Here is a 27687-nt window from a genome sequence, read left to right as displayed (position 1 = left end):
AAAACTTTGACCTGAACCAATCTTTAGCTCATTTTAAACTAGTTCTTTCCTCATAACAAAGCTCCTGGACTGTTTCCAGGACCAAAGCGGGAACAGGTGTCAGAGGAAAACCACTGCTGATCCACACGAACAGCGAGGGAAACGCTGCTCACTGTGCCTCCACTGTCCATAAAGAGAAACCTTTCTCTCAACATTTCTAGACTATTGGGAGGTTGGGACCCGCAGGACTCAATGATGCTTTTAAAATATTGTGGGACCAGCGGAAAATACTGGAATTCAAAGACAAAGAACTCCCCATGAAGAAGAAAATGAAACGTGTAGCGCTGAACACATCTGTAATGTTAAAAGAATTAAACTAATGTTTGAGTTGCTGAAAAAGGAGGTTTTCTTTTCATTTGGGTCCATAACTTGATTCAGATCTACTTGGTGAACCATTCAGAGGAGGTACGCTTGTAAACACACTGTGTAGCTGAGGTGAGACCACCATCTAGCATTGCTTGGTTTTAATACTCTTCACTGAATCGAACAGTGACGCACTGCAGCTTAGGATGATTTCTGGGGAAGATTAACTCCTTCCAAAGCAGGCCAGACAGCAGCAAACGCATCACTATTACAGGTTAGTATTTGTCCCAGGTCTGAGGAGTAAACGACATATATTTCTATATATTTACACTGATAATATACTTCTCAAAGCGCGAGAACTCTGTGAACAACAAGAAAGTGAAAGCAGGTGACGGCAGCAAAACTGAGAGCAGCGGGGGCTTCCACTGCTGAGCAGCTCTGAGCTCACCGGTCAGGTAGTGTGTTTATGTAGACCTGGACCATGACGGAAAAGAGACAGACAACTTCATCTCCGACTTCTGCTGCTTCGACAGCCACACGTTAAGTTTGGAAAACTGATCTGAATGAGGCAGAGCTCCCCGGCCACAGGCTGGAGGAGATGAATGAGTAAGCAGCAATAAGACCGAACTGTTCCTGTCGGGTGAGAATCGACGTCTGCCACCGATCAGGGCGATGAGGACGAATGATTGTGCCTGTTACTGTAATCCAGAAGGGGCTTCAAGCAAAGCAGCGCCGCAGTATCACTGAAAACATCTTGGCAGTGCTCGTTGCATGGGACACTGAGGCAGAGATGCACCACTGCTGCCGTCAGCGAAGAAAACACACTAATCTGCAACTTCAGCTTCTTTTCTCCGTTAAGGTTTTCTCTGGCAGATTTGTGGTTTTGTTCATGTAAATCATATGACAGTGATACAATACAACACTGCAGAAACTCACAGCAAGTTAGAACAGCCATTATTCTACTCTACTGATACTATAACGTCGCCACGGAAGGTAACAGTTTAGTGAAGCGCTGTCTTTTCATTTTTGGTTTCCTCTCGACACAAAACCAAAAAAATAAACTTTAGTAACCTCTCGGATATTTAAAACAATAGCTTACTCACTGAGACAAGAGGTCCATTTTTAATGAGGCCACTTTTCGGAGGCGAGTTTCCTAAAGTCTTTGCGGTACGAGAATTGAGGATAATTTAAGATGGCATCGGCACGACCACAAGTCTATTTGAGAAACTTCACGGCACAACAGTCGACTGGAATCTCAAAGTTCCATTTCTCTACAAACACCGACGGGTTCTCCAGGTTTGTGTGTCCAGCGGGAGCCTCGCACACGCTTCCTGCTCGGAACGCTGCGCGTTGGCAGTTAAGAGTTTACGATGTCGTAAAATGAGCAGCAGGAACCAGAAGCACGACTGTTTGCTGAGAAGGAGGAACCCGCTGGACACAGTTTTGGTTTAAGTCACGCTACTGTCATTGGCACTGACTTCACACACGTCTTCGTCACACACGCTTCGACCCAACCCTAGACCGCCAAACATCCCTGATCCCTGACCTGGACTCTGAGAGACGACCCCCGCGGAGGCCATGTTGCTGCTCAGAGGAGCGCCGCTGCCGTTACTGCTGCTACTTCCTGTGGCTGAGACGCCGGCGTGCTGCGGCGACAGAACGGAGCCTGAAAGGTGTGGAGAAGAAACCGGCACCCCTCCTCTGCCTCCTCCTCCCAGCATGCCGCCCTGTCCTCCCTCACCTGCGGACAGGAGGAGGTGAGGCGAGGAAATCAAATCTGGCCCATCCTCACCTCCCCCTCCTCCTCGTCTCCCTCCCTCGCCACCACTCCCGCCTTCGCCGCTCTCTCCCAGCCCGCTGCGCCTCTCGCAGTGCGAGCGGTGTCTCATGAAGCTGTCGCGCCACATGAACTTCTTGCCGCAGCCGAGGCAGTCGTAGGGCTTGAGGCCTGTGTGCGTCTTCATGTGCTCTGTGAGGTGATGCTTCATCTTGAACTTCTTGGCGCAGACGGGACAGTGGAAGGGCCTCAGGTCCAGGTGCATGTTAATGTGGCGGTCCCTCATGCTCTTGTGGGTGAAGGTCTTACCACAGTGGCACATAAACACTTTCCCTGAACCCCCCGTGTTGCTGTTACTGCCACCACCCCCACTTCCACCTCCAACCCCGCCACCATCCATGCCATCAACCCCCAAACCGCCGTGCACCGACAGGTGGACCGCTCCGTGCTCCAGGCTGGGACCTTTGAAAGAGGCTCCTCCGATCATACCACCTGCCATCCCCAGGGGAGGGGCGGCGGCGTCCAGAGAGAGTCCAGAGGCCTGGCTGTAGAGGAGGATCTGGTTCCCCTGCATGTCCAGGGGGAAGAGCTGGGCCCGGGCCGTGGCTGCAGACTGAACCTGGCCCAGCAGCGCTGAGACGGCACGGTTGGCGCTCTGGCTCTGACCTGCCGCACCGTCGTGAAGGTGCTGAGCTAAAGTCTGGTCCATTAAACTGCCTTCAAACTTGAGGTAGTCTTCTGAAGACTGGCAGTAGTCCACCTGCAGTCAAACAGGGAAGAGTTGTTCTTTTTGCTGCATCAGAACAATTACTTAGAAACACTTCATGTATTTTTCCCAGACTGCATGGAGCCCTCAGTCTGCACCAGGTGGTGTAGCCGGATGCTCAGATGCTCTCACGTGCTGCTCAAATCTAGAAAAGTTTCTAAGTTTAAAGAAACGTATTTGTTTTGCACGTCGCCCGGGCTGAGAGGGCCGAGTTTCACTTTGACCTTAAGAAAGAAGCTGTCTGAGCTTCAGACTCTTTGTGTACAATTTGAAACATGCAACTTTGGCGCCCCCCGCTGGTGGTATAAAAACCACACAGTCAGTTTCCACCAGGTTTGGATTAGAAGTATGCTTTAATCACATGAAAAGTCCACCAGCTCACCTGTGAGTCCATGTCGTTGTCGGCTCTGCCCCCCAGCTCTGCTGAAAGGCTCCTCACGTTGGAGATGTTGAAGTCACTCCTCTCCCTCTCTCTGGCCAGCTCCATCTCCCTCTCATCTTCGTCCTCCTCGTCCTCTCCTCCCTCCTCCCCGGACACTACGATGAGGTCGTCGTCCTCCATGCGTTCGGTTTTCACCACCACCCACTGTTTACGAGGCATGATGCTGGGCTGGCTGTAGGTGGGACGCTTCTGCGGCGGCAACGCTGAGTCATCCCCGTCCTTTCAATTGAAATATTTCAGGTTATTATTCATTTAATAAGAGACATCTGGTCTTTGTTGTCAGTGAAAACTTTGTATTTTCAGGGAAAAAGCAGTTTGACAACTGAGTGTTTCAAAGCAGTTTCGTAAACCGTAAAGTTTTTTTAAAGGAAGGAGAACCTGGACCCTCACACCTCACCTGATAGGACGACACGCCAAAGCTGTCGCTGACCCCAACTTCCTGCTCTGACACTGAGCTCATTTTCTTCCTCCTCCCGCTGCCTCCTCCTCTTCCTCTCTTCCTCTGGTGATACAACACCTCCTCCTCTTCCTCCTCTACTTCCTCCTCCTCTTCCTCAATGAGGAAGGCTTCCTCCCCTCCCGATGGGGTGCAGTAGCTGGGGGTGTTGCTCGCCCCGCCTCCGTCCACTGAGGCCCCAGCTGCGGCTGCGCCCGCCCCAAAACTGCTCCCGTCCCTGGGGCTGAAGTAGTTGGTGCTGCTGGGCGACTGGCTCTCACTCACTGACGGGCGGCTGGGAGGCTGGGAGGCACGCTGGGGCTCGTTGGACCCTACGACCTGGGCTTGACCACCACCGACACCACCATCACTACCGCCTCCGCTACCACCACCTGCACCTCCATCACCGTTGCTGCTGCTGCACCCGAGGTTAGCGGACCCCTCGCCTCCTCCTCCTCCTCCGGCTCCGTCCTGCACCACGCCTCCTCCACTGCTCCCTCCTCCCGCCCGGCCCTCCTTCAGCAGCTCGGTGCATTTGTCCACGATGTGCCACATCTGCAGGACGCTGCCCACCGTGAGGTAGTTGACGATGTCGTCCCGCAGCATCTGGAGCTGACCGGTGTAGGCGCAGCTCAGCACGCTCTCAAAGGCCAGCGGGTCCATCACCGCCGGGATGGAGACTGTCGACATGTTCTTCAGGAGTACCTGAGGGCGGGGGGAGAACAACATGCCACAATAAAGAATGAGCGTGTCTCTCCCACACTCTCCACTGCTCACACTTATCATGGCAGAAAATTAACCGATTAGTTAATTTAGGCCGTCTGCTGATGTTGATCTGTCTGCCCGCCCCTCAGACAGGTAACTGGAGGTACGATACAACCTCCACCAACTGTCACTGCAACAGCTGAAACCCTTTTTGACACAGATTTTATGTCTCTGGGCGTATTAGAAAACTTGAGTCTCGCTCAAGCATAAACCCACTGTGACGTCACCCATTGGTGGGTGGACTACCGTTTCCACGCCTCGAGTGTGGCAACATGGCCGTCATCATCTTGGTTTTTGGAGGCAGAAGCGACCACACCTGGATAAGGAGGTGGAGCTGTCACGGATACACATTGCCACGCCTCTATTCTGATTGGATTGAGAGCCTGAGGCCATGCTGTGGTAGCGACTCGCCAATCATGAAGCAGCCAAGCCCTAAAGCAAACCCTCCTTTATCGTCTGTTGGGCTGTTTCTCTGTGGTGACACGACAGCGTAACACTCCCACCTGGTCATGGAAGTACGGCGAGGAGGCGGCCAGGACGCAGCGGTGGGCCTTGAACACATGTCCCTGGACGTGGATGGAGAGGTCGCAGAGCCTGCCGTCTTCTCTCTGCCGGTTCAGACCGTCCAGCACCGAGGCCTGAGCGCTGGGGAAGCACACCTGCACCACCGAGCCAGATGTGTCGCTGGGGGCTGAGCTGCTGCTGCTGCTGCTGCTGCTGCCCACTTCCATGGGCAGAGACTGCATCTGGGAGGTAAAAAAAAAAAAAAAAACTTTCATCACTCCACAGTGATATTTTAATATCAAGTTCAGCTGCTTCCATTATGGCGTTCCTTCCTGGTTTGTTTATGCTGAATTTGGGTGTTCAGGCCACAATCAAGGCTAAGATGTGAGATAAAGGTGTGTCACAAGGGAAAAAACCACAGTCTAATCATAACATGAGAAATCCGACTCAGTCATTAGACATCTTTTTTTGGGGGGCCAACAGTGGTGGACAAAATATTAGAAACACCTCTCTGTATATATGATGCAAAGTAACTGAACAGCACCACAAACTGCAGCTTCTGAAACGATTTCAAAGTTAAATCAACACATTTCGACAAAAACTGAACATCATAAGCTTTTTGAAGCTGTTGCTTTGCATTACTTTTAGCTGACGAGGAGATAAAATCCACATCTCAGTGACACGTGAAAACCCAGATGTGTTCAGTGGTAAAATGTAATTCAACAATTCATGTTACCTGATAACTCAAGGTTTCCTCTCAGCCTGACTGACTTTCAGACACGAGGCTTTAATCACATCTCCATCCTTTATCCTACCAGTGTGGGAGCAGGGAGATGTACATGCAGAGAGAACAGTGGGCCAATCAAGGAAGCAGCTCCCTCCATTGACCATGTTGTCCCTGAGAAAAGACTCTTAATTCACCCAGAACTCAATTTATTCCCACTTGAGACGCTCAAGAACTTGACCGGCTTGTGCAGCTGAAGACCTGAAGTGTCTGAAGTGTCTTTGTCAGCTGTCAGCCACAGTCACAGTGTGTCTTTGTGCAGCCAGCCCCTGCTGCTTGTCACTGTGCCTGAGTGCAATGACAACAAGCTGCACATTCTGTATATTCGCAGCTTACTTGCAGCATCTAACATCTACTGGATGTCATGCATCATAAGGGCTGATTCAGACTGACGACACTCTGCCAGCATAATGACAGTTATGAACAGCTCGGATCAACAGTGTCATTTTGTACTTTGCAGAAAACAAGCCATCATGTGTTTACTGCCTGCACAGAAAATGTCCACATCACATCCACCGCCGCTGCACAGAAAATCAACAGCTGGATTGCAAACACACTTTGAGCTGACAAGCCGCGAAAGCAAAGCCGCCGGCTGGAGGAGAGGCCGGCGCTGCTGTGGGCACGTCCGGCTGATGCAAGTCTTCTCCTCTCAGACAGCAGACAGAGAAACAGTTGCAGACCGTCACAGCTTCAGACTCGGATCGCACCGTTACAGACGGAGCGTTAGCCTGCTAGCTAGCTCAGACGGCCGGCTACGGAAAGCACGAGCCGCCGCGGACACGAAACTCACCGTTTCAGTGGACACCGCAGCCTTCACAGGGACAGTCTGTGGCCGAGCAGAGGGCAGTGAGTCCGGCCGGGTTCTGCAGGCCCTGAAGTTTCAGGACCATTTTTTGGAAATGTTCTTCCCATCTGATCTGTCCTGCAGCGGCAGACAGCGACGCGTCGCCTTTAAAAGGCTTCCAGACAGACGAGCCAGACTTGGGCCGACAAAAAATAAATTAAATAATCAAACACATTCAAATGCAGGCTTGATATTCTAATATTAATACCAGTGCAAAAATAAATAAATAAACTGAATGAAATGATTACGCTGCAGGTGCTAATGAACTTCATTTTACCCACATCAGCACTTTTTATCTTATTTACTCCAAATCATCTCAAAGGTACACGTATACCCACATATACTGTGGAAACATTCCCATCATTTTCTTAATCCTCCTTCATGCAAATCTTCAAAAAATTCTAAAAACAGATGAAAGACTGTACAGAAAAAAATAACTACAAAGAAAAAGGTGATGATTCATGTTTGAAGTGAACAATCTGAGGCTGAAGCGAACATTGTCACATGTGACATGCTGATTAATCAATGAGCTTCCATCCTTTACCACTTTAATATAAAGTCCAAGAGATTCACTGTACATCACCAACCGCTCTTAATCCTCCAGGGCTGATGTGTCAACATAACTGATAACTGCAGTGAAGTTTGTCAGCCTCAGCCACATGGACCCCGAAGTTTCCTTCATATCTGAGTCCAGTCACTCCACTCATCTCCCCAGAAAGCAAAACAAGGGAATTCAACTGTAGTTTGCTTCAGGAAGGTTTCAGTAATGTTGCTTTATTTAAAATAAACATAAGTCGGCACAGGAAATCTACAGTGAGTAGCTGATTCCACCACGCTGAAACAAGGACCACCTACCACCGAAAACCAAGAAACACATAAAATGACAGTAATAATTTCATTGCACTACATTTATTGCCAATTATTGTGAGAATTATACATGACGCACTGAAGCATGCTTAAATTGAGGGGAAAAAACTGAACGATACGGCTCTATTCATAAAATATGACATATCCAAAGGAGGTTAAATGTCTCAACTATATGCGTTAAAAAGAGAAATATGCATCTGTACACATCTACTTGATTTACATAGAAGCATAAAAAGTGTTAAAGCCTGTGTTAGTGATCACTAATCAAGGCCCTGAGAATATACAAAAGGATAATAACTTTGGTTCTTACTGATTGGTTAATCGTGTCTGCCAATCAGCACAATGTGTCAGGAAAAGGCGTGACAAACAGTTACACTGAGTGTTTCACGGAGTGACCATAAAATATGGTCAAAACAGCAACAACAGAGTTCAGCTTTGTTTGCTCTACTTCCTGTTGGCGCTCGCAGTCCCAATCACGCAGTCGTTCACCTGTGAAGAGAGCAAACACAAAATAATCCATCTATCAAAGTCACGCTGGGAAAAGTTCATATCATATGATTAATGCGCTCATGTCATCGGCACCAGCTGCCTCATCAGGACAGGACGTTAAACGATAACAGGTGTCACTGACCTTGCTGGCAAACCTCAGGGAATTGAGGGTTTCTCCAAAGCTTTCTGGCTCTGGGGCGATGTTGACAAACATCAGGCTGGGATGAGGAGAGCAGAAATACAGTCAACATAAATGAACTCGTTAAAGAAAACTCTCCTAAATACGTTAAGCTGGGCGAGAATTTAAAAATCAGCAAGAAGACGGTAAAGTCACGTCTTAAAGCCGTGCTGATGAAGAACTCACGTTTTGCTGTTTCCGCCCAAGCAGCCCTGCAGAAGGTAGGTAAGCTTGGAGTTCCTGTATGGAATGAAGCTCTCCTGGAAAACAAACAAATCAACACCGAGATGAACAGAAGAGATGTTCAGGGTTCGTCGGGCCCAGCGTGGGGTGTAAACACACAGCGCAGACTCAGAGGCTCCGTCTCTGAACAGCTCTGTCGTTTTCATCCAGGCTCCGGCTTACACACCTTGTTGGCCAGCGCGCTGATGACGATGCCCAGGTTGGACAGGGAGCCGTTGATGGCCGTCATCTCTTTGAAGCGCTCGCCCTGAGACTGACTCTTCACCATGCGCTCACTGCCGGCCAAGTCCACCAGGCACAGAGTGGCTGTATGCACACACAGACCAAAGTTTCTCATCGCTCTCTCAACTGATTAACCAGAGTTTTCATGGTGCACATACCAGTGAAACCACACGTCTCATACTGGCATAATCAGCTGGATTCTACTCACACTTGCACTTGACATCCCTGCCAGCATTCACTCCCTCGATATCCAGCTGGAAGACAGAATGGGAGCGAGAGGAGCGGTCGTTCTGGGCCGTCTGGGCTGTGGAGCGATTCTGATTGGCCAACGCAATCAGGCCGAGAACCTGGCAGGACGAGGAGATCGTATCGAGTATTCGCCGTAAAGTAACGTGTAAATACAGTCACAGTGATACTTTAATCACACTTGTGTACTTTAACACTGGGCTGATTTCTTTAACATACACATTATGTTACCAAACGGTCATGTGACTTCAGCTTCTTCCCGCCGTACCTGATCCTCGTTGGAGACGTTTTCGTAGGTGAGGTTGGTGATCTTCACCTCGTTGTTGGTCAGCTTTCGGATCTCGTGCTCAGGCCTCTTGCTGGCCTTCCCGGTGTAGAGGAGGTCTCTCAGGGTCTCGTTGTAAATTTCAACAAAGCTCGCCGTGAAGGTGAACTGAGGTGACACAGAAATGTTTCCAAGCATTCAATAAAAATGTTTCCGTTCCCTCATTATGCTGTATCTCCTCCACAGACACACAGCAGACAGACATCGGTTGTGTTACCCTCGGTTTGTTTTGGTGGCGGCGGCACGCAGAGCATGAACCTGCTGGTGCGACGCAGCACAGCAGGCTGAGCTTTCATGCAAAGTGTATCTTATGATGCCTGCAAATTATTTTCATTAGACCAAAACCGTCTGGCTTTAGAGGTTAAATTAAGACATTTAATCATCAGTCTGTTACATACTTTGATGATTATCGGGGTAATATCTTGTGATATCTCAAAGTTATTTTGGCCAGTATAAGTGTGACTTTCACATCAGCCCATTCCTAAAAAGCCATTGTGTGCGTGACTCATCAAGCTTACATGTTTAGAATGATAAGATTTAATACAAAGGCAACGTCCCAATAGAAATAACTGACAGTCAAAGCAAATGCAGAGGCCCAAAAGGTCACTTATTGCAGGTTAAAAACACTTTAACTGATTAAAAATATTTTCTTCTAATTTCAGACTTCTCCTCAGGACAGAATTCTTTTCTGAATGTGACTCTCTGTCTCTGTGTGTGTATTCACGTGCATGACATTACACACTGACCTCCCAGCCTTGGGCTCCCAGCTTCTCCGCTGCTCTGAAGATCTGCTGCACGGCTCTGGGAATGACACCTCTGGCGTTCTCATATTCGTCTCCCTCCATGGTGTACGTCTTTCCACTTCCTGTCTGGCCATAGGCAAAGCAGCAGACGTTGTAACCGTCCAGTGCTGACTGCACCAGCAGCGAGATCTCTTCAAAGACCTGAGAACAAAGAGGCGAAGTCACCATGAATTTCCTGCTCTGCTGGAAAACAGCCTCTAAAACATTCATGTATTTCAACACAGGTGGTATTTATTCATGATCAGATTGTTTTATTGTGAATTGTGATGCGTGTGTGTATTGTTTACCTCCTGCTGTGAAGCCATGGGGCCAAACACACGGTCAAAACTGAAGTTGTAATTCTTCTGAGTCTCTGCAGCTTTGCCTGTGTGAGACTGAAAAACGGAAAAAAGCAGAATGACGTTTACACAACAGCAAAATGTTGCTTCTTTCTTTTTTTAGGTGCGTTTGTGATGATGGGGCACCACACGTCACTGTGACACCGAGAGACACGTTTGTTATGGTGGCTTTGATATCCAACCCATTTAGATATTGCTGTTCTTTTTCCCACAATGTACCTAGTTAGACAGTAAACGCACCACAGACACTGTGGATAATATTTGCTGGAGTGACTATAAAAACTCAAACATGCCCGGGAGAGATCTGGTATGCTGACAGACTCTCACCTCCTCCGATTTGGCCAGTGTAATCGTCTTGATGTCACTGGCTGGGAGCTGGATGTGCTTACTGAGGCCTCCATCCACCAGTGGGCGCACTCTGCAGAAGACTCTGATGTTGCCCTGTATGAAAAGGATTACAGACAAGTTAGTCTTATTAGTCAGAGAAAAGAGTGACATTTGTCTGGTTGAAGCAAAATCGACAGAAGGATTTGGATGTTAAAAATAACCACAAAGAAATTTTAAAGAGAACCGAGTAGAGTTAGACGAGGACTAGAGGCAGGTAACCAGGCCCAGGGATCAGCTGAGGGGCCTCAGAGGGTGACGTCACTGGGCTGCGTTGAGCTGTTTGTAACTTGCCTTGAGCTCCTGGATGGTGTTGTGGAGCCGCCTGCGCTCCATCTCGCCGGCGTGAAGCTCGTCCTTCTGCTGGGCCACAGTCTCTTTGAGCGAGCGGATCGTGTCCTCTGCGTCTCTGATGGTCACCTGCAGGCGGGCCAGAGTTGACTCCTGCACTGAAAGCTTCATCTGGAGTGGGAAGACACACACAAGTGAAACTTTTGAAATATGGTTTTTGAATGAAAAAAATGTCCTTGGCTGGTTTTCAGGAAAACAGGACCTTTCTTGGTTAAGTGCCCAGTTCTGAGCTAGAATAAATTATTGTCCTATATGAATCCATAGATTATGGCACTAGTTCCATGAGGGTTGAGCGCTTTAGTGAGATCAGGTCTGCCAAAGGGTCTCTTTACGTAATGATACCACACAGCCAGAGTAACCAGAATCAGCTGCTATCCAGCAGCAGACTTTGTACCTTGAGAGTTTCCAGCTCCGTCGCTTGGCTGTCTCGGAGAGTCTCAATGACCTTGTATTTGCCCTCTAAGTTGGAGAGCTCTTTTTGAAGAGCGCTCTTATCATGAGAGACTTTCTCCAACTCCTCCTGGACTCCTGACAATGCCTGCAGCTCCTTCTCATACTCACTAAAGCCACAAAAAAGAAAGACATTTATTGGCATCCAAACAGACAAATCAGCAGCATGACGACAGTGAAGCATTTAATATTTTCCCAAATGAAGACGTCCTTGCACCTGATCTGGCTCCTCTGCCTCTCGAGCTCTTTCTCCACTTCAGCCACTCTCATTTTGTTCTGGACCATCGTGTCTCTCAGAGTCTCGTTCTCCTGGTTGACAGATTTGACCTTGGTCTGGTAGTTACGGATCTTACCCTCCATGTCGCTGACCTTGCCCTTCAGGTCCCATGCATGCCGCCTGGTGGTCCCGCCCCCACCTGTACACAACGGCATCATCAACAGGTGTGACAGCTCCATTCAGAACTCAAGATTCTTGCCCAGTTTTCTTTCAGGTCATTACTAGAAAAGGGTTTTGGCTTCCTGGACTCTTGGACAGAACAGAGCCACCGTTAATGTGATCAGTAACACATATTCTAATAAGATTATGCAGTCTGAGAACACCTTGTGCTGTATGCTAAGATATTGCTGCAATAATGTAACCCCCCCCAAACTGAACTCACTTCATTTGACATGATTTACAACAGTACAAAAACCAAGCGGGGTGGATTTCTCACCTGCTTTTGTGGCAGCAGGTGCTACAGGTTTGTTAATGTTGCCTCCCTTGGCTGCAGTTGAAGCTACAGATTGTTTCAGGACACCTGAAACAAGGATGCATGACAAATCGTGTCAAAATCTCTCACCTAACACAGAACCGACTGCCTTGATGATACTAATACATTGTGCTTTTCTGGCTCTTACATCCAAATGTGCTACACATTTAAACATAATGCTCCCTCACTGCTCAGGTAATGGTTTGTGAACATTGGGCCTGCAATCCTGACAAACAAAAGGCACCCCACCTCCTTTCATAGACAAACAGAAAGCTCATCTTACCTCTGGAAGGAGCAACAGCCACGGTGGCAGCCCCCATGCCTCTGACCGACTTAGCTGTGTGAGGGACAAAGTGGGACAGAGCGGTACACGTTATGTCTAAACAGAACAGACAAACCTACAAATGAAGAAGAGTAAATAAAAATAAATGTCTGCACAAATGCTCGCACGAAGAATTCTGTGCAGTTCTTGACTTTGGTGAAAAAACAAAGAGTCTAAAACTCAAGTTTGAGTGAACAACTTACAAACTGGCGCCCTGGTTGCTGCAACAGGAGGCCGCTTGCACCCCATGATAGTAGCTGCTGCCTGTGGCTTGAGAGACTCTGGGTCCTTACGAATCTTCTTCTGCAAACATGAAAAACACCACCAGCATAAAGCAAAAGCACACCTGTCACGCATGATCACCATTACTGGGGGGTGAAATGTTACAGGTGGAGGCAGCAACGTGAATATATATATTATATCACAGTACGTTGTACATGTTCCTGTGATTGTGTCACAGTCAGAAACTTAACACAAACATAACAATGAGCTTCACAGCTAAGAAAAAGTTTTTGCTTAAGCGCTCGGCCAGCATCTGGGTGCTGGAAATTATGAGCTGGATAACTGGTTAAAACACGCGAGGAGCAGCTACAGAATAAAACAGACGGAGAATAACTGGCAAGGCCAATGAAATGAAAGACGATTTTTAGTACGAACCGGAGCAGGAGCAGCGTCTTGGCCATTCTCCGAGCTGCTGCTGCTTGTGAGGACCCTTTTGCTTGACATGACAGGCAAGCGGGACATGTTCTGTTGGGGGTTAAAAGGTAAATCATGATCAAAACAGACAGTGAAAAATTTCAGGTATCACCATTTCTCTGCCACTCCAGGAGCGAGGTTAGCCCCAGTCTGCACCGATCTTGTGTTGCAATTACATTTGAGTTACAGACGTGAACGTGTGTTTCTCTGGAAAATAAACACCCAGCTATGGCTTAAAGAGGCAGTTTCACAACACTCATTGCTTTTCCAAAATCCCTGAAGACTCTTCCAACCGTCTGTATGACGAAAGAAATCCGCTGCATGACAAAACAAAAGACTTTTAACCAGTTTCTCAAGCTGCAGCTCTATTTCCTATCGAGACAGCCAGAAATGACAGATGTCCATGATGTTTTTGTGCAACAGAATAAGAGTACTCACCCACAATTAGGATGAAAATAGAAAATAATGGATAGTAACGTCAATACAGATAAACATAAGTGCTAATATTTTGTCAAACTTGTTATGTAAATCAAGCAAACACATCTGTCTTTGTTGGATTAGGACGCAGAGTGCTAATATGAGAAACAGATCGACGTTTTTGGAAAGGCCTGTCGGGTTTTTCCATTTCTTTGATATCTTTAATAAAGCTTCTCTGAACGACGATAATCAAGCCAAAGTGTGCCGGAGACAGAAACGAGACTCCCCACAGCCAACGCTCCCTCACCTACGACTAACGTTAGGTTGCGTTACAGGAGCGATGGTTAGCAGTAACGTTACGTTCACGGCTGCTGAAACGTAACCAAAGCTCGTTAATCTCTATCGAAACAAACGTAAAATGAGCACAAGGGGAGCGTGTTAAATGTTAGATGAGCTCCGATTAGGTTACCGTAAATCGTGTGAAACAAACGATTCAACGTTCATGTTTTCACTAGCTAGCTGTTGGTTGCCGTTAGCTTGAACAGAAAAAGGTAAATAGCTAACGATACGTTAAATCACAGAAGCTATCGTTCCTGTGTCGTTCCTGTTCGTTTGCCCCGTTACAGATTCGCAATGAGGGAAATGATTGTAGAGCTTTAATTTATGAAAACAGTTACCTTAACAAAAGTTGAATTTCGCCACAGATCTCTCCAGCTCACCGTCTCCGGCCGTTTGAATTTGAAATTGAACTGTTTTGGTGGGCGCTTCGGACAAGCTGCCGTGATTGGTTGAGCGAGTGTAAACCCCGCCTCTCTCTGTATGCAGAGAGAGGGCGGGATAACGCTGTTCTCAGGCTTGCCTCCGTGCCACAGGCCGATGCTTGAAGGTAATCAAACGAGTCATATTTTAAGCTTCACTCCAGCTGCAGCACTGATGAAATTTGATTCAACACTCATTAATTTTTAAGAAATCGTATTATTTAATCGCTTTGTAATTTTGAATCTAGACACAGTGATTGTATTATAAAGTCAAACTCAGTATCAGTTTGTTTTGTTGTTACTGTGAAAATGTTTTTCACCACTAAGCGACCTCTCTGCTAAAAACACACGCTGCATCACTTCCCTGACAAACTTTTAATAGGCTATTAAAATATATATTTATTTATCTTTCACAGCACAGTTTAAGTTGTCCAAACAGTACTCTGAATTGTGGGGGCTGCTGTCTGGGACGCTCTCCTCACTCTTCCTTCTTTTATATGTTAACTGCTTTAAAAACAGATGTTTACTACAGCTTGCAATTTTCTCCACTGTCATGCTGCTTATGAAGCTTTATTACTAAATAAAAGTAGCCTGTGCAGAAAAAAGGTGACAATCTATTCACCAAAACTGTAAGAGAGCTTTTGCAACAAAAATCAGGTACAAGTCGGCCCTCAGATTTGATCAAATCAGTCAAAAAAAAAAGTGAGATAATCATTCATTCTGATCAGTGTCACACAGTCTGGATTTTAATTAAACCAATCAGACAATTAGTTTTCTTCATCATAAACTGTTTTCGAACTTTATTCTCCTTAAGGGAAGAAACAGTCTGTTCAGATGAGCAAGAGGTGTAACTGTGCATACAGTATGCAAGAGTGTAGCATAAGAGGGCTGTTAATAACTGTATTATCATCAGGAGCATCAGTAATAACATTAACAAGAATATTGAAAATGTGTTATTTTCATAAAAAGACACAATGAAATACATGGAGGAGTATACATGAAGACAGTCAGCCAGCTGAACGGGCTGCTTGAACATTTTGACTGGGTAGAGATAGCTTGTGCACAAAAACATGGCGGCAGCGTCCCAGGTCACCTGCGGCGCGGCCTCGGTTCATGTTGTTCAGCCGTTAAGATAAACTCTCAGATCGTTTGTAGATTTGTCAGGTTGCAGTGAGTAACGTGTGCCACAACGATGTCGCCTGACAAGCCGAATAAGAGCGCCATACACACGGTTAACTTGGCCAAACTGTTTCAGGGAATTAGAACGAATATCACCGAGTGCAAAGAGCGAGTGTGGTTCACGCTGCAGGAAGTACTGCACATACAGGACAGAAAGAGTAAAAAAAAACAGTTTCTCATAGTTTAACAAACTTTTTGAGCAATTCCCAAACTTCCAATTCTGTAATTTATCCCTTGTTTTCAGACTTTGATGAGCACGGCACTCACGGTTCCTCTGCACATGAGCTGACCTGGGACACAGCCAATGATTTGGTACTTGTTAATTTGAGTTCCTTTAGTTTCTATATATGCTTTATACAGGACATACTTCCCTTTTACAGATGAAAAAGTATTTTCTATCTATTTTATGTACAGCATACTGCAATACCATAATGCCTCAGATTGATAATAACGTGGGTAACATTTGCAATACAGTTATAATGAAAGTAGTAATAGTATGTATGAAAAGTTCTTTAAAAAAAGATCGATAACAGTACCTGTCAGCCGTTTTTATCACACAATCATTATCTCCCCAACAACTGCCCTGACAATGACGAGTCGGGTCTTTGCTCATTGGAGGGTAGTAAACCGTCTTTCTTTGAACAGTAACAAAAAAAAGGGGGGAAATGTTTCCTCTCCGTTCCCTTCACATTCATGCACTCACTTTGCTTTCTCTCCGAGTTTGTTCACACGTTCCTCTGTTGGTAGAAAAATACATGATATATTAAAAAAAAAAAAAAAAAAAAACGTACAATGATGACAAACATAGGCATGAAGTACAAGCTTCATCAAGTGCTTTCATTATGACCCCTCCCACCCCAGCCACCCGCTCTCCCCTCCTGTTTCCATCTCGCTCTGCAGCAGATTCCTCACATTTAGTGCATTCTTGGACTCTTCCGTCTCTTTTGTTCAACACTTTGGGCTCAGACAAAGAAATGGCTCCTCAGCTCCTCGCTGTCTGAGGGGAGGCGGGTGTAAATAAGGACCTCACGATTTCTGAAATGCACACTTTTGAGACTCAGCCCCAGGCTTTAGCCTAATCCCGTAACACACCACGTCCTTTTCGTTCTGCTGCCCCCCTCCTTTTGTGGTCTTTTCTCAGGCTCAATTTCAGTGAATTTCATCCAGCCTCTGCTGTCCGCAGCGTCTTGGCAGTGTCATTCCAGCTTATTTACCTAGTCCTTCCACATCTGTCAGACCAATACCACTGCCCTGCTTTACAGTCGCTGTTATGAATCTCTACAGTCTCTGTCTCTGATTCCGCGCCTTGTTTCTCTCCCGCGTTTTGGCTTGAACTAAATAATGGAGAATGTTCAGATTAATGTGATCTGAATGTGTTCAAAGCTTACATAATTCTCTGGACCATAAATGTACAGAGAATAGTGTAATTTTATTTTACAGATATTTTACACCTTCATCCTGCTGTGATGCCTATTGCAAACAATGCAATACAAAAAAGAGAAGAGACACCAGTGAGCTTCTTTCATCAAGGGTCTCAGAGGAGGACTGCTGGTTCAGGATCAGTGTGTGAAGTCTGTTTTACAACGCGAGTAAGCTGAAGACTGGTCCACTGACTTAGAGCTGATTAAAGGTGCAGCTAGACTAAAGATGGTTTTGAGGAATTCGGGTCTAGATTTAATCACCATCTCATTCATAACTGATTCCCGATTAGGTTTCGGTAAAGTCTTCACAAACAGGAAGAACGTAATTCCAGGCTGTGGAATAAACTCCTTCCATCAGTGTCCTCGCCCAGCATTTCTACTGAGACATACTTGGCGTAAGTGGGCTCAGGAATCGAGAAGCGCAGTGTAAAATATCTGTGTTGGAACAAGTAATTTAACGTCGTACTCAGAATTAAAGCCTCTTGAGATTAAGGAAGAAACTGATTTGGGTGGATTCAATTGAACTTGAAAATGACCAATCACCTCTTTTCAAAATGATGTCACTCAAAGCCGAAATCAAAACTGACTCCACCCGTGTCTTATTAGATTTTCAAATTCAGAAAAGTATGAATAAATCTGATGATTTGCATGTGGCTAATATCTTTCCACCCTAGTGGCCTTTTCTTCTCAGAAGACTGTAACACTGAATCCAGTTAAATTACTTGTTCATATGGACCTTTTTACACTGCAGACGCAATTAGTAATTCCTTGAACAGAGCGGGAAGACGCAGCCTAAGAGTTCATGTGCTCCACCTGTATGGCTGATGTGGAGACGGTGAGGCAGAGGTCTTTGTGTGTCACTGGCAGGTCTGCCACAGTGACTGGTTTGTACTGGATCTCGCTGGCTGACACTGTCTTGTACTGGTGCAGGTCAAATGGGCATTGAACCACAGCTTCCGTGGGCTGCTGGTGCGACTGATAGCTGCCTGGGGGTCCGGGGTTAGGGTTCTGGGTGGCGTTGTTAGGGTTGGTCTGGCCTGGGAGCTGGCCTGCTCTGCCCCCACCTCCTCTCCCTCGGCCACGGCCTCGGCCTCGGCCCCCTCCTCCGCCTGGCGTCAGACCCTGGGCCTGTTGAGCAGCTACCGTCGCTGCCACCGTTAGCGGGTCGGGGTTGTGCTTCCTCATGTGTTTCATTAGATAGGTCTCCTGGAGGTGGGGAGAGATACAAGGGGAGGACATTTATTGCTTTTGTATTTTCTTTCCTCACAGCAGCACATTGAGCAGATAGAAGATCATCTATGGTGAAAAAGAAGTCCAACGTGAGGACATCAGGTGGGAATACAAGACAAATGCATTTCTGTGTAATAAAGTACTTTCAATGTAAAAAAAATATTAATATCAAGATATTCTTCTGTGTCTTCTCTGTCACAGTAAGACCAGAATCATGTGTGAATTCTGTGTCTGAGGTTTTTTTAAGTTTACTTAGAGACCCTACCGAGGTATAGGATCGGTTACAGAGGCCGCAGGAGAACAGCTTGGCATGTTTGACGGTGTGTGTGGACAGGTGCACCTCCAGGCTGGCAGCATCTGTGTACCCACGGTTACAGTTGTGGCACTTGTACGGCTTGTCTTTGTTGTGCTGCCGACGGTGAGACTGCGGGGAGACATGGACAGACACAGGTGAGGGGTGGGGTCAACAGCCTTTTAGCACAATTAACAAGTGATGTTTCCTAAATACACAGTGTGTTAAGGAGGCATAAGGCAGGTGAGTCCCAGCCTCAGCACCAGGGATCAAACCTGTGAAGTCTTTTACCTGTAGGTTGGACAACTGAGTGAAAGACTTTTCACAGCCGGGATGGTTACACTTGTACGGTCGGTCACCGGTGTGGATCCTGAAAAGCCAGTTGGGCACACCGTTAGTCACTCACACTCTATGAATTACATTTTCTTGCTGCACTTGCATAAAGAAAAAGAAAACGAGGGTGACGTGCATCACTGTGAGTCTTTAGTAAGTTTTCTCTTATCCCTGCTCTTCAGAGACACGCAGCCAGAGTCCACTGTGTTATGCTGAGTGAGTGTGTGTGTGTGTGTGTGTGTGTGTGACAATAAATCTTCTTCCTCTTCACGTCGTACAAACAGCAGAGTTGTGCCAATTCAAACACAGTGTACTCATTCCTCCTAAGTTCCTTTTGGTATGTGGTTTTATTAACTGTTCAATGATTCGAGTTGGAAAAAACTTTGGGGTGATTTGTACCCCTTCACACTTGACCCTGCCTTTAGACCACTGTATGATGAGGCAAGACGCTGTGCATCACTAAAAAATCTAAAGCATTAAACCATCCAAGGCAGGAAATTACCAGAGGCCAGGTCTGAAGCCGCTCTGTATAACAACTGAAAATGTCTCAGTTTGGCAGCTTTGATCTTACACTGAGAAGATACTGAGACAAACCTCAACCCTAACAGAGCCTGTCACCCAAATTTCAAAAAACACACAAAGAATTAAATGCATAAAAATGCAAACTTAATGCAGTAACTCTCCACACACCTGCTCCCAGACATGCACATAAAAACACATTCAAACCCACACAGCCCAGCCCAGACCAGTACCGTGTGTGCTGCTGTAGGTGACTGAGCTGCCTGAATGTTTTCTGGCAGTAGGAGCAGGTGTAGGGCTTGGCCCCGGTGTGGATGCGGATGTGCTGGGACAGGTAGCTGGAGTTGGCAAACGACTTGGAGCAGTGGGGACACTTGTGGGGCTTGGCCTCAGTGTGGTTTCTAACACGGGAAACCGGGATTGGAGGGGGTGAGGAGGTGGAGAGAGAGAAACAGAGAGAGAAAAAGCGAGATATTTTTAAGCTACAGCATGACCAAACTTCACGATGAACCGAAATCATGCGTTAAAGTTAACAGGATCTGCGATCGGCTGCGTTGATCACAGATCATTAAGTTCGACAGTGTGCTCTTTGTGCTGTGTCTGAGTTGTGAAAACACAGAACAAAAACATACAGCAAGCACAGTCACGCTTTTCTCTCTCTCTCTCTCTCTCTCTCTCTCTCTCTCTCTCGCTCTCACTCTCTCTCTCTTTTGCAGTCTCTCCATTTGGTGTGCCCTGCTTTGGGTGGAGTGTGAGTGTGTCTATGAACGTCAGCCTCTGCTGCAGTCAAACTAAAATGTGAATTCAAGATGAGTGGCAGACCAGTGGAGCGCATCCTCCTGTTTAAAATTAATGGCCTGAAACCCACAAAGAAAACTCAGTGCATGGCAATAAGGGAAATGAGAACACAAAGAAGGTGAAAGACAAGGTCAAACATAAAAATCATAGCAGCATGAATGGGACTCGGGCGCTTTCATCCCTTCCATGGTCACACAGTTACATGTAATGCGAGTAAAACCATTCTCAATGGTGGATTAGTGGCTTTATCTGTTCATGGGGGAGTGTGAACCATGCAGGCAGACTCAGTGCAGTACAAGAATGGCGAAAGCAGCAGGGGGCGTGCAATGTTTTAAGGGGGTAAATTATCAGACAAAGTTAGCATGCAAAGTGGACTCACACTTGTGTGATTAAACTACGAGACTGACTTTCCAGCTGACAACATATTCACTATCTAATAATCAACTCTGTCATTTAGAAACAGTTAGTGCTGTTATCTCTCCAACAAAAGGGCTGCAGGAATGAGTCCTAAAACATGGAAACTAGTTCTCTTTGTTGGGTTTTCGTGTAGGTTTTTGGTTAGATGTCTGAAATGAGGTCTGTGGTAAACACAAGCTGAAAAGATGTGAATTGAACTCGTGAATTTGAAGCTTTTATGTGCCCTTAAAAGGCGGTCGCTATCAAGTAGCGAAATGAGACCACAGAGGTTGTCGGGGACATTCAACATCACCACAGCAGAGACAGAAACTCATCGACTCCCTAGTCCACCGTTACGGCCTTCTCCTATAGTGTAGTAGGAATCTTAGTGGTGGTGATGTTGAAGTCTTGCAACCATGGTGTAATTCAGTTACAGCCTAATGCTGGCGCTTTACTTCAGGTTATTGCGTTTATGCTTCAAAAATCAAAAAGAGTGTTATTCAATTGTGACGATTAATTTCTTGAATGAAATGCGTAAGTATCCCAAACTTCTATTTGCCCCAGAGCTTATGTTCTTCAATAATGAAACATAATGCTAACTGCAATGCTAACGTCCACGTTGGCCAACAAACAAACCTCCCTGCAGGACTCTGTGACCTCAGCCAAAATTCAATTTTCACTGCTTTTTCCATTTGACATGCAATTCACATGAAAACAGGATGTTTTAACTCTACATGAGGTGTAGAAAAGCCTCCAGCAGGTGCTTCAAACCAAAGCGGATGTTAGAAGGAGTGTGAAAACGGAGGTGAATCCAAAGAAAACAGAATAACTAAGGCAGCATGCATGCAGTACCAAGCTTATGACAGAATCACCAGCAGGATGAGAACAGTGACATCAACCCTCTGCTCACTGGATGTATACTTTGGTGGTAACTGATGGTGTTGGTTCACCTCTACCAAACACGCAGGCTCTCACGGATTCTGAGAGAATTTTAGCTCTTCAGTGATCAGAGCAACTGTTAAATTCAATGATGAAGCTGTCCTGATAATTAATCAGTTACCAGAAAGGATAAATACATAAAAATATCAAGCTTAGAACCATGATTTAAGGTTGGTGTTCCTTCAAAGGTGATGCTTAGACTGTGCAAAAAGAGCTTTACACTGTCAACACTCTCCCAAAACCCCGGCACATCCCCAACTCCCTGCCCATTCCTCCCAACACCAGTCACCACACATGCTTTAACAACAGAAACCACATCAACACACACACACACACAGACAGAGGACCACGCAAACCACTCAGACCAGTACCGTGTGTGCTGCTGTAGGTGACTGAGCTGCCTGAATGTTTTCTGGCAGTAGGTGCAGGTGTAGGGCTTGGCCCCGCTGTGGATGCGGATGTGCTGGGACAGGTAGCTGGAGTTGGCGAAAGACTTGGAACAGTGGGGGCACTTGTGGGGCTTGGCCTCGGTATGGGACTTGGCGTGGATCTGCATGTCTGACTTGCTGAAGAACGTCACTGCACACATCCGACACCTTCGCAAGTGAGGAGTGAGAGAGAGAAAACCTTTACGGCACACAAAACAGTCACACAGACTCAATGTTGGGCTCCAAACATCCACTACCTGTAGGATTTGGGGCCATCTTTGTTGGTATGATCATCCTCATCATTGGACAGGTCATAGGGGTCAGCAGTGTGATGCTGGAACACAACAGAAATGTGTTAGCTATGAAGAAAAGCACAACCACCGAGCGTTCATGCAGTGTAGAGAATCAGTGACAACTATATCAGGAGTCTCACAAAAACAAGAGAAGGAGTACATGAGAGCCTCACCTGTCCACCAGCAGCAAGGTGCGCCAATATTAATGCATCGCTTCCTGCAGGGAGGACCCCGCCCACTCCAGCCACTCTTCCCATCACCTGCTTGCTCTTCCTGCCTCGCTTTGATGGCGTCGGCATCACAACCGCAGGAGGGACAGCAATGTCCTCCTTCTTGTCTGGAAACAAGGGAAAAGTAAAAAGAAAGCAAAGACAAAAGAAGGGGAGGAAAGGGAGCGCTGGGCAGTGTCGTGTGAAGACAGCATCTATTAGAGATGGAAAAACGTGACGTGATCAGTCCCACACATCACCTACATGAGCTGCTGTGCAGAGACGTGCTGCCTTGGTCAGGAGCAACACAAGGTCTTATGAAAGAGTGTGGACACACAGGCGTGTGCATGCTTGCATGTGCATGGATGTAACAACAGAAAAATAAACGAAGGGTGGGCAGAAAACAAGAATCTCTTGTGTCTGATCGCAGGAGATGAAATGTTTGAAGAATTCCAAACACCAAGAGAAAACAGGATCTTATTACATCAAACGAGTAACGAATCATCGTCTATATGTTTGTGTCATGGTGCCCTGAGTGAAGCGCTCCCCCCCTGCTCCACTAGAGCTGCTCGCTGACCATCAGAGTTTACAGCAGGCAGTTTTTAATTGTGCGTTTTACTGTGCAGATGTGATGAAAAAGCTAATACGGTCGTCTGACAAATCCATGTTAAAACATTATGAACATGAACAAAAATGTTGAAAGGACTGCGTCTGTGTTTTACCTGTATTTGAGGGGTGCAGTGCAGACACTATCATGGTGGTGGCAGTGTGGGGTCCAGTTACAAAGGACTGCGTGGAGGCAGTGGGAACCAGTGTGCCTTGAGGGGTGGTGATCACTAACCCCGCTAAGAGGAAGAGAGAAACTGTGATCCAGCTGTCCATTTGGTCAAAACAAACATTTTACATGAATTCTCTGAACGTTTTAGGCTACTATTTCGACAAAGAGTAGCTCACAATATGTGCACTGTTCAGATAACCTTCATCACAGACATGGCCAATATTTAAAGCCACAGAAGTATTTTGTATAAGGGTCAGAGCCAAAGCGCTAAAACTGACTTGACATGGTGCTTTTTTTTCTTTACAAATGATTCAGATTAATATTCTTTCACAATCTTGTACCTTAAAATTGCTGCTTATACAGAGACTTTGACAGGTATAAAGTTTTGTGTTCCTGACACCAACAATCAGACACAATAAGACGGTACAGAAATGGCAAACGTGCTGGGGGGTGTCATGATTCAGGCGGGAAACGGGACACAGTGGCCCACTCACCAGCGGTCATGATACCCGTAGAGGGAACAGGCACAACGGTGATGTTCTGGGAGGTGTGCGACTGGTGCAGGTGTCCCCCGACCACACTTAAAGGTGCGCCGCCGCTGTTGCCACCGCCTCCTCCTGCGGTACCCCCACCTCCTTCCTGTTTGGGAACCACCCGCACCCCGCCCCCCGCGTCCATTGAGCCGGGGATGGCGAGCACAGCCGTGGGGTAGTGGGGGGAGGAGGTGGAAGACGCAGAGGAGTGAGGGAAGGACGGCGCATTGGTCTTCTCTGGACCTAGCTGCTCCTTTGTCTTGTTCAGGAACATGGCGTTCTCAATCTAGACAGGGATGAGTACAAGGGCGGGTTGGAGGTAAAAGGACGGAGAGGAGGAAGGGTGAAGTAATAAAGAAGAAGAAAGAAGTATGGGATGGGTGAGGGTAAAAGATTTCACAAGGGTAGAGATGGGGTGATGAAGTGAGTCAGGATCAGAAGAAGTGAGAACAGGGAAGTAGCATGAAGGGTGAAATGCATGAGGAAGGAGGCCGTAACAGATGAGGAAGATGGGTGGGGTATAAATAGAGGCGTAGAGGTGTATGAGGAAGGAAGAGGAGGCAGATCGGAAGAAGTTGAAAGGAGAAAGAACAGAAGAGGAGGAACGAGAGTAAACGACAAGATGGAATGAAAGACACAAGGGAGGAAGTGGAGAAGAGGAGTGAAGGATGGGTTAAGTTTGCATGGGGGAAAAAGACAGGAGCAGATGGAGGTGATGGAGGGAGAGGCAATAAAGGTGAGAGAAAATGTGTGATGAAGGGGCAAAGAAAGTACAAAGAAAGAGGGGAAGGAGACAAAGAAGGGGCATAAGAAGGGAAGAAGTTGGTAGCACAAGAGTGATTTAAGTTAGCAGATGGTGGAAGTGAAGGAGTTGATAATGGGTTAGATCCATGTAGGGAGAAGACAGAGGAGGAGAAGAAGGCAATGGGAGAGAACAGACAACGGAGGCCAGGTGAGATGCAAAAAGCAAACGAAAAAAGGAACAAAGGGAGGTTGAAGAGATGAGAGAGGAGAGGGACAGGAATGGTCATGTAATCAAGTGAAGTCATATTCAGATAACTTCAATGTGAGGTTGAGCCAACTTCACCAGCTGAGTGAGCATTATTCAGTGTGTTATTAACAATACGTTCAGGGTCAAATCAGTGGTGTTATGTAGAGTTCAAAGCATTTCAATTCAAAGTGAGAATCGCTTCCGCGTAGCTTTTGACATAGCTCATAGCACATACCACTACACCATGTGTATTTCAAGACAATTCCAACAATAAGGTTGTCTCTACCTGTCCTTGTACAGTGGGGACGGGAGACCAAAAGTATGATGAGTTGAAATGGGAATCGTCCATTATTTCTGTAATTAAAAAGCAACACACTTAGAAATCACCCGTCCTTCTCCTCCTCTTCCTCCTTCCTACTATGCTCTTCTTTTCTTTTCTTTTTTACTTTCAAGTGAAACGAGACCATGCACGGCTGCGTTTCAATCATCTTAGTTTGCTTCCTTTCCATATATCCTCTCCTCTTATCACCTGACGCACTGATCATGCTAAGTACACAGATTAGTGTGGAATACTAACACAAGCCAGCAGCCTAAATTTCCACTGTGGCTGGTTAACATCTCTACTGAATATGCCACTTTGCATCCGCTGCTTTGAGGGACCTCAAGATGGCTCTTACAAAACTGACTTGTTTTTAAGTTTAAGCAATTATTTTTTAAATGTTTGTTCAGATTTACAGAGCAGAGGATGTGAGAGGAATCAGGTAAAGATGTTCATCACATAAGGGATGGACAAAAAAAAAAAATCAACAGGAGGACAGAAGAGGAAAGAGTTGAGATAACACTCGTTATTATCAGTCTTTGAGGCTTTGGATCATGTTTTGTAACTCAGTCCATGCACGTCATCTCTAGTCCCTCACACAGTATGTGCTGCTATTAACAAACTACACAATCTGAAGAGCAGCTGCTTCATCAGCAACATGTTAATGAGTCTAGTTTTGGAAAACACAGAGGCCTGTTTTCCCAAACTAGATGCTCGTACTGTGTGGGTTGAGAGTAACATCCTCTCTAAGATTGCATACGGTTTGCTGAGGACAACACTCACTGTTTCAAAGATCCACTGTCTATCTTTTCATTAGCAAACCTCTGATCCTCTGCTTCCTGATCACCTCCCACTCACACACAGGCAACATGTTTTCTGGAGCACAAAGAAGGAAGTTTCATAGTTTCACTGGACTATTCGGCATGCATTTGCACTTTATTCTCCTCGCTTTGCTACTGTTATCGGCTAATAGCAAAAGAGGTTTTGAGGTTTGGTTCCTGTATGCATGTGAAAATCGTGAATGCCATGCATAACCTTTTTGCTCGCATACCAAGAAAAGCATGCATGTAATTACATGTTAGTAAAGCTCAACTGACACTTAAAATAACCTCTAACTGTTTAGCCCTTCAGGGAAATATAGGCCCATGAAAAATAAACTTCAACATAAAAAGTAATACCCAAACAAAATTAAGTCAGCAGCAATTAATGCAACGACGTATTTCATGCAAAACACTGGCAATGCACAACTCAAGGCATGTTTTACGTTGATTTTCATGAGCCTCCTATCCCTTCTGTAGTTGCACAAGCTATAAATAAATGATGGGGCAAGGCTCTGAGGCAAATTAATTCATTTCTCACAGACTGTACGCAACTTAGGGGCTGTTATTAGTGCGATACAAAGTCAACGTTTCAGTGCTCTAAGAGCCATTTTTGACGAAGGGCACAAGCTGGCTCCCAAACTGTGGCACTGCTAGCTGCGGGCTGGCGTTAGCGGTGATTGATGAAATCTTGTCAATAAGGATTAGAAATCGTTTCACTCGGGGAGCCCCTTGCAAAGCAGTCAGCCTGGAAGAGCCTAACCAGCCGGCCAGCGCTTAATGAGATATCTGAGTTGTAAACAAACATGGCTAGCGTTAGCTGCTTAACGCTACAGGACAAGGGGCGCTAACGTTAGCTAACTTGCCTCCATTAATTTTCTCCTTTTGTTCGCTGGCTTGCTCTAGCTACGAGGAGGCCTGTATATTCATATGCTTAACTAGCTTGTCGCTGAGTAAACACAAACATCCGCGCTCCCTACGCCTCCATTCCTCACTCCCTGCTCATCTCGCTGAGAGAAAATAAAAAAAGAGAAAAAAAAGTGTCGAATAAAAAAAAAAAAAAAAAAAACGAAGACAGAAAAAAACGTCGACGCCGTTGCCTCTGTTGGAGACGCAGCTTCATGCAGACTTCCGGCGGCTGGGACGACAGTGCTCTCAGACACACTGAAAATAACAGATAATTAACAACCGACGAATAACTCCTTTTGTTAATTACCGGTGAAATCGATTCCCCGTCAACCCCCCCGGAGCTTCCTCGGGTCGGGACAGTTGGGAAACTTTGTCCAAATCCGCCCCTCAAACCCCTCAGATATGCGTTTTTTTTCTTCGTTTTTTTTCCTTTTTTTCCCTCCAGCTCTCCTCGGCAGAGTCAAGTCAGTCGAACAGTTAAACGGCTGCGTGTCCGGTCACGTTTTTCAAAATAAAAGCCATATTGATTAATATCGATCGCGTTTTAATCAGAAAACCAGGCCTACAAATGCATTATGAATGTATTTACTGCATAAATGGAAATTGTGATCAAATATAACAAATGTTGGCTCTCCATAACCAAAAATCATTAGCAAACTACTACACTGACCGTCTATTTGGCAACAGACACCACTCTAGATGTAATGTATTAGTTCCACTGACTGTTTTGAGTTTTGTTCTATAAACACACGTTTATGCACGTTTTCTCAGGCGGGTTCTGTGTTACTTTTGAAGACAACATCC

General features: G+C 46.2%; 3 protein-coding genes across 7 annotated transcripts; all 3 read right to left on the bottom strand.

The window, feature by feature from the left end:
- Positions 1-1658: 1658 nt before the first annotated feature.
- Positions 1659-6706, bottom strand: zbtb22b (zinc finger and BTB domain containing 22b). The gene is given in 6 exon segments (XM_076754480.1): positions 1659-2879; positions 3268-3546; positions 3725-4468; positions 5032-5274; positions 6607-6676; positions 6678-6706. Coding segments are annotated over 6 exon segments (2454 nt in total). The 3' UTR covers positions 1659-1790.
- Positions 6707-7401: 695 nt separating this feature from the next.
- Positions 7402-14497, bottom strand: kifc1 (kinesin family member C1). Its single transcript, XM_076754880.1, has 17 exons — positions 14418-14497; positions 13285-13374; positions 12831-12930; positions 12589-12642; positions 12270-12353; positions 11774-11972; positions 11501-11666; positions 11050-11217; positions 10699-10812; positions 10321-10407; positions 9977-10174; positions 9174-9338; positions 8868-9006; positions 8604-8743; positions 8381-8454; positions 8159-8234; positions 7402-8016 (listed from the first exon to the last, which is right to left on the bottom strand). The coding sequence occupies exons 2-17, from the start codon at positions 13369-13371 to the stop codon at positions 7972-7974; spliced, it is 1896 nt and encodes a 631-aa protein (XP_076610995.1). The 5' UTR covers positions 13372-13374; positions 14418-14497; the 3' UTR covers positions 7402-7971.
- A 772-nt stretch (positions 14498-15269) lies between these two features.
- znf384a (zinc finger protein 384 a) lies at positions 15270-27333 on the bottom strand. Of its 5 annotated transcripts, none has more exons than XM_076754464.1 (11): positions 27191-27333; positions 25124-25191; positions 23808-24132; positions 23258-23380; positions 22500-22663; positions 22291-22367; positions 21977-22201; positions 19706-19873; positions 18912-18990; positions 18594-18752; positions 15270-18304 (listed from the first exon to the last, which is right to left on the bottom strand). In XM_076754464.1, exons 2-11 carry the CDS (start codon positions 25184-25186, stop codon positions 17891-17893), a joined length of 1797 nt encoding a protein of 598 aa, XP_076610579.1. In that variant the 5' UTR covers positions 25187-25191; positions 27191-27333; the 3' UTR covers positions 15270-17890. The 5 variants fall into 5 exon arrangements, with proteins under 5 accessions (XP_076610579.1, XP_076610581.1, XP_076610580.1 ...); XM_076754466.1 differs by lacking the exon at positions 27191-27333 and adding an exon at positions 25940-27140; XM_076754465.1 differs by lacking the exon at positions 27191-27333 and adding an exon at positions 26841-27140.
- Positions 27334-27687: the final 354 nt, after the last annotated feature.

This window comes from Chaetodon auriga, chromosome 17, assembly GCF_051107435.1.
Source record: "Chaetodon auriga isolate fChaAug3 chromosome 17, fChaAug3.hap1, whole genome shotgun sequence".
Lineage (NCBI taxonomy): Eukaryota > Metazoa > Chordata > Actinopteri > Chaetodontiformes > Chaetodontidae > Chaetodon > Chaetodon auriga.
The sequence above is the reverse complement of the archived record's forward strand: the minus strand, read 5'-3'. Positions and strand labels throughout refer to the sequence as shown.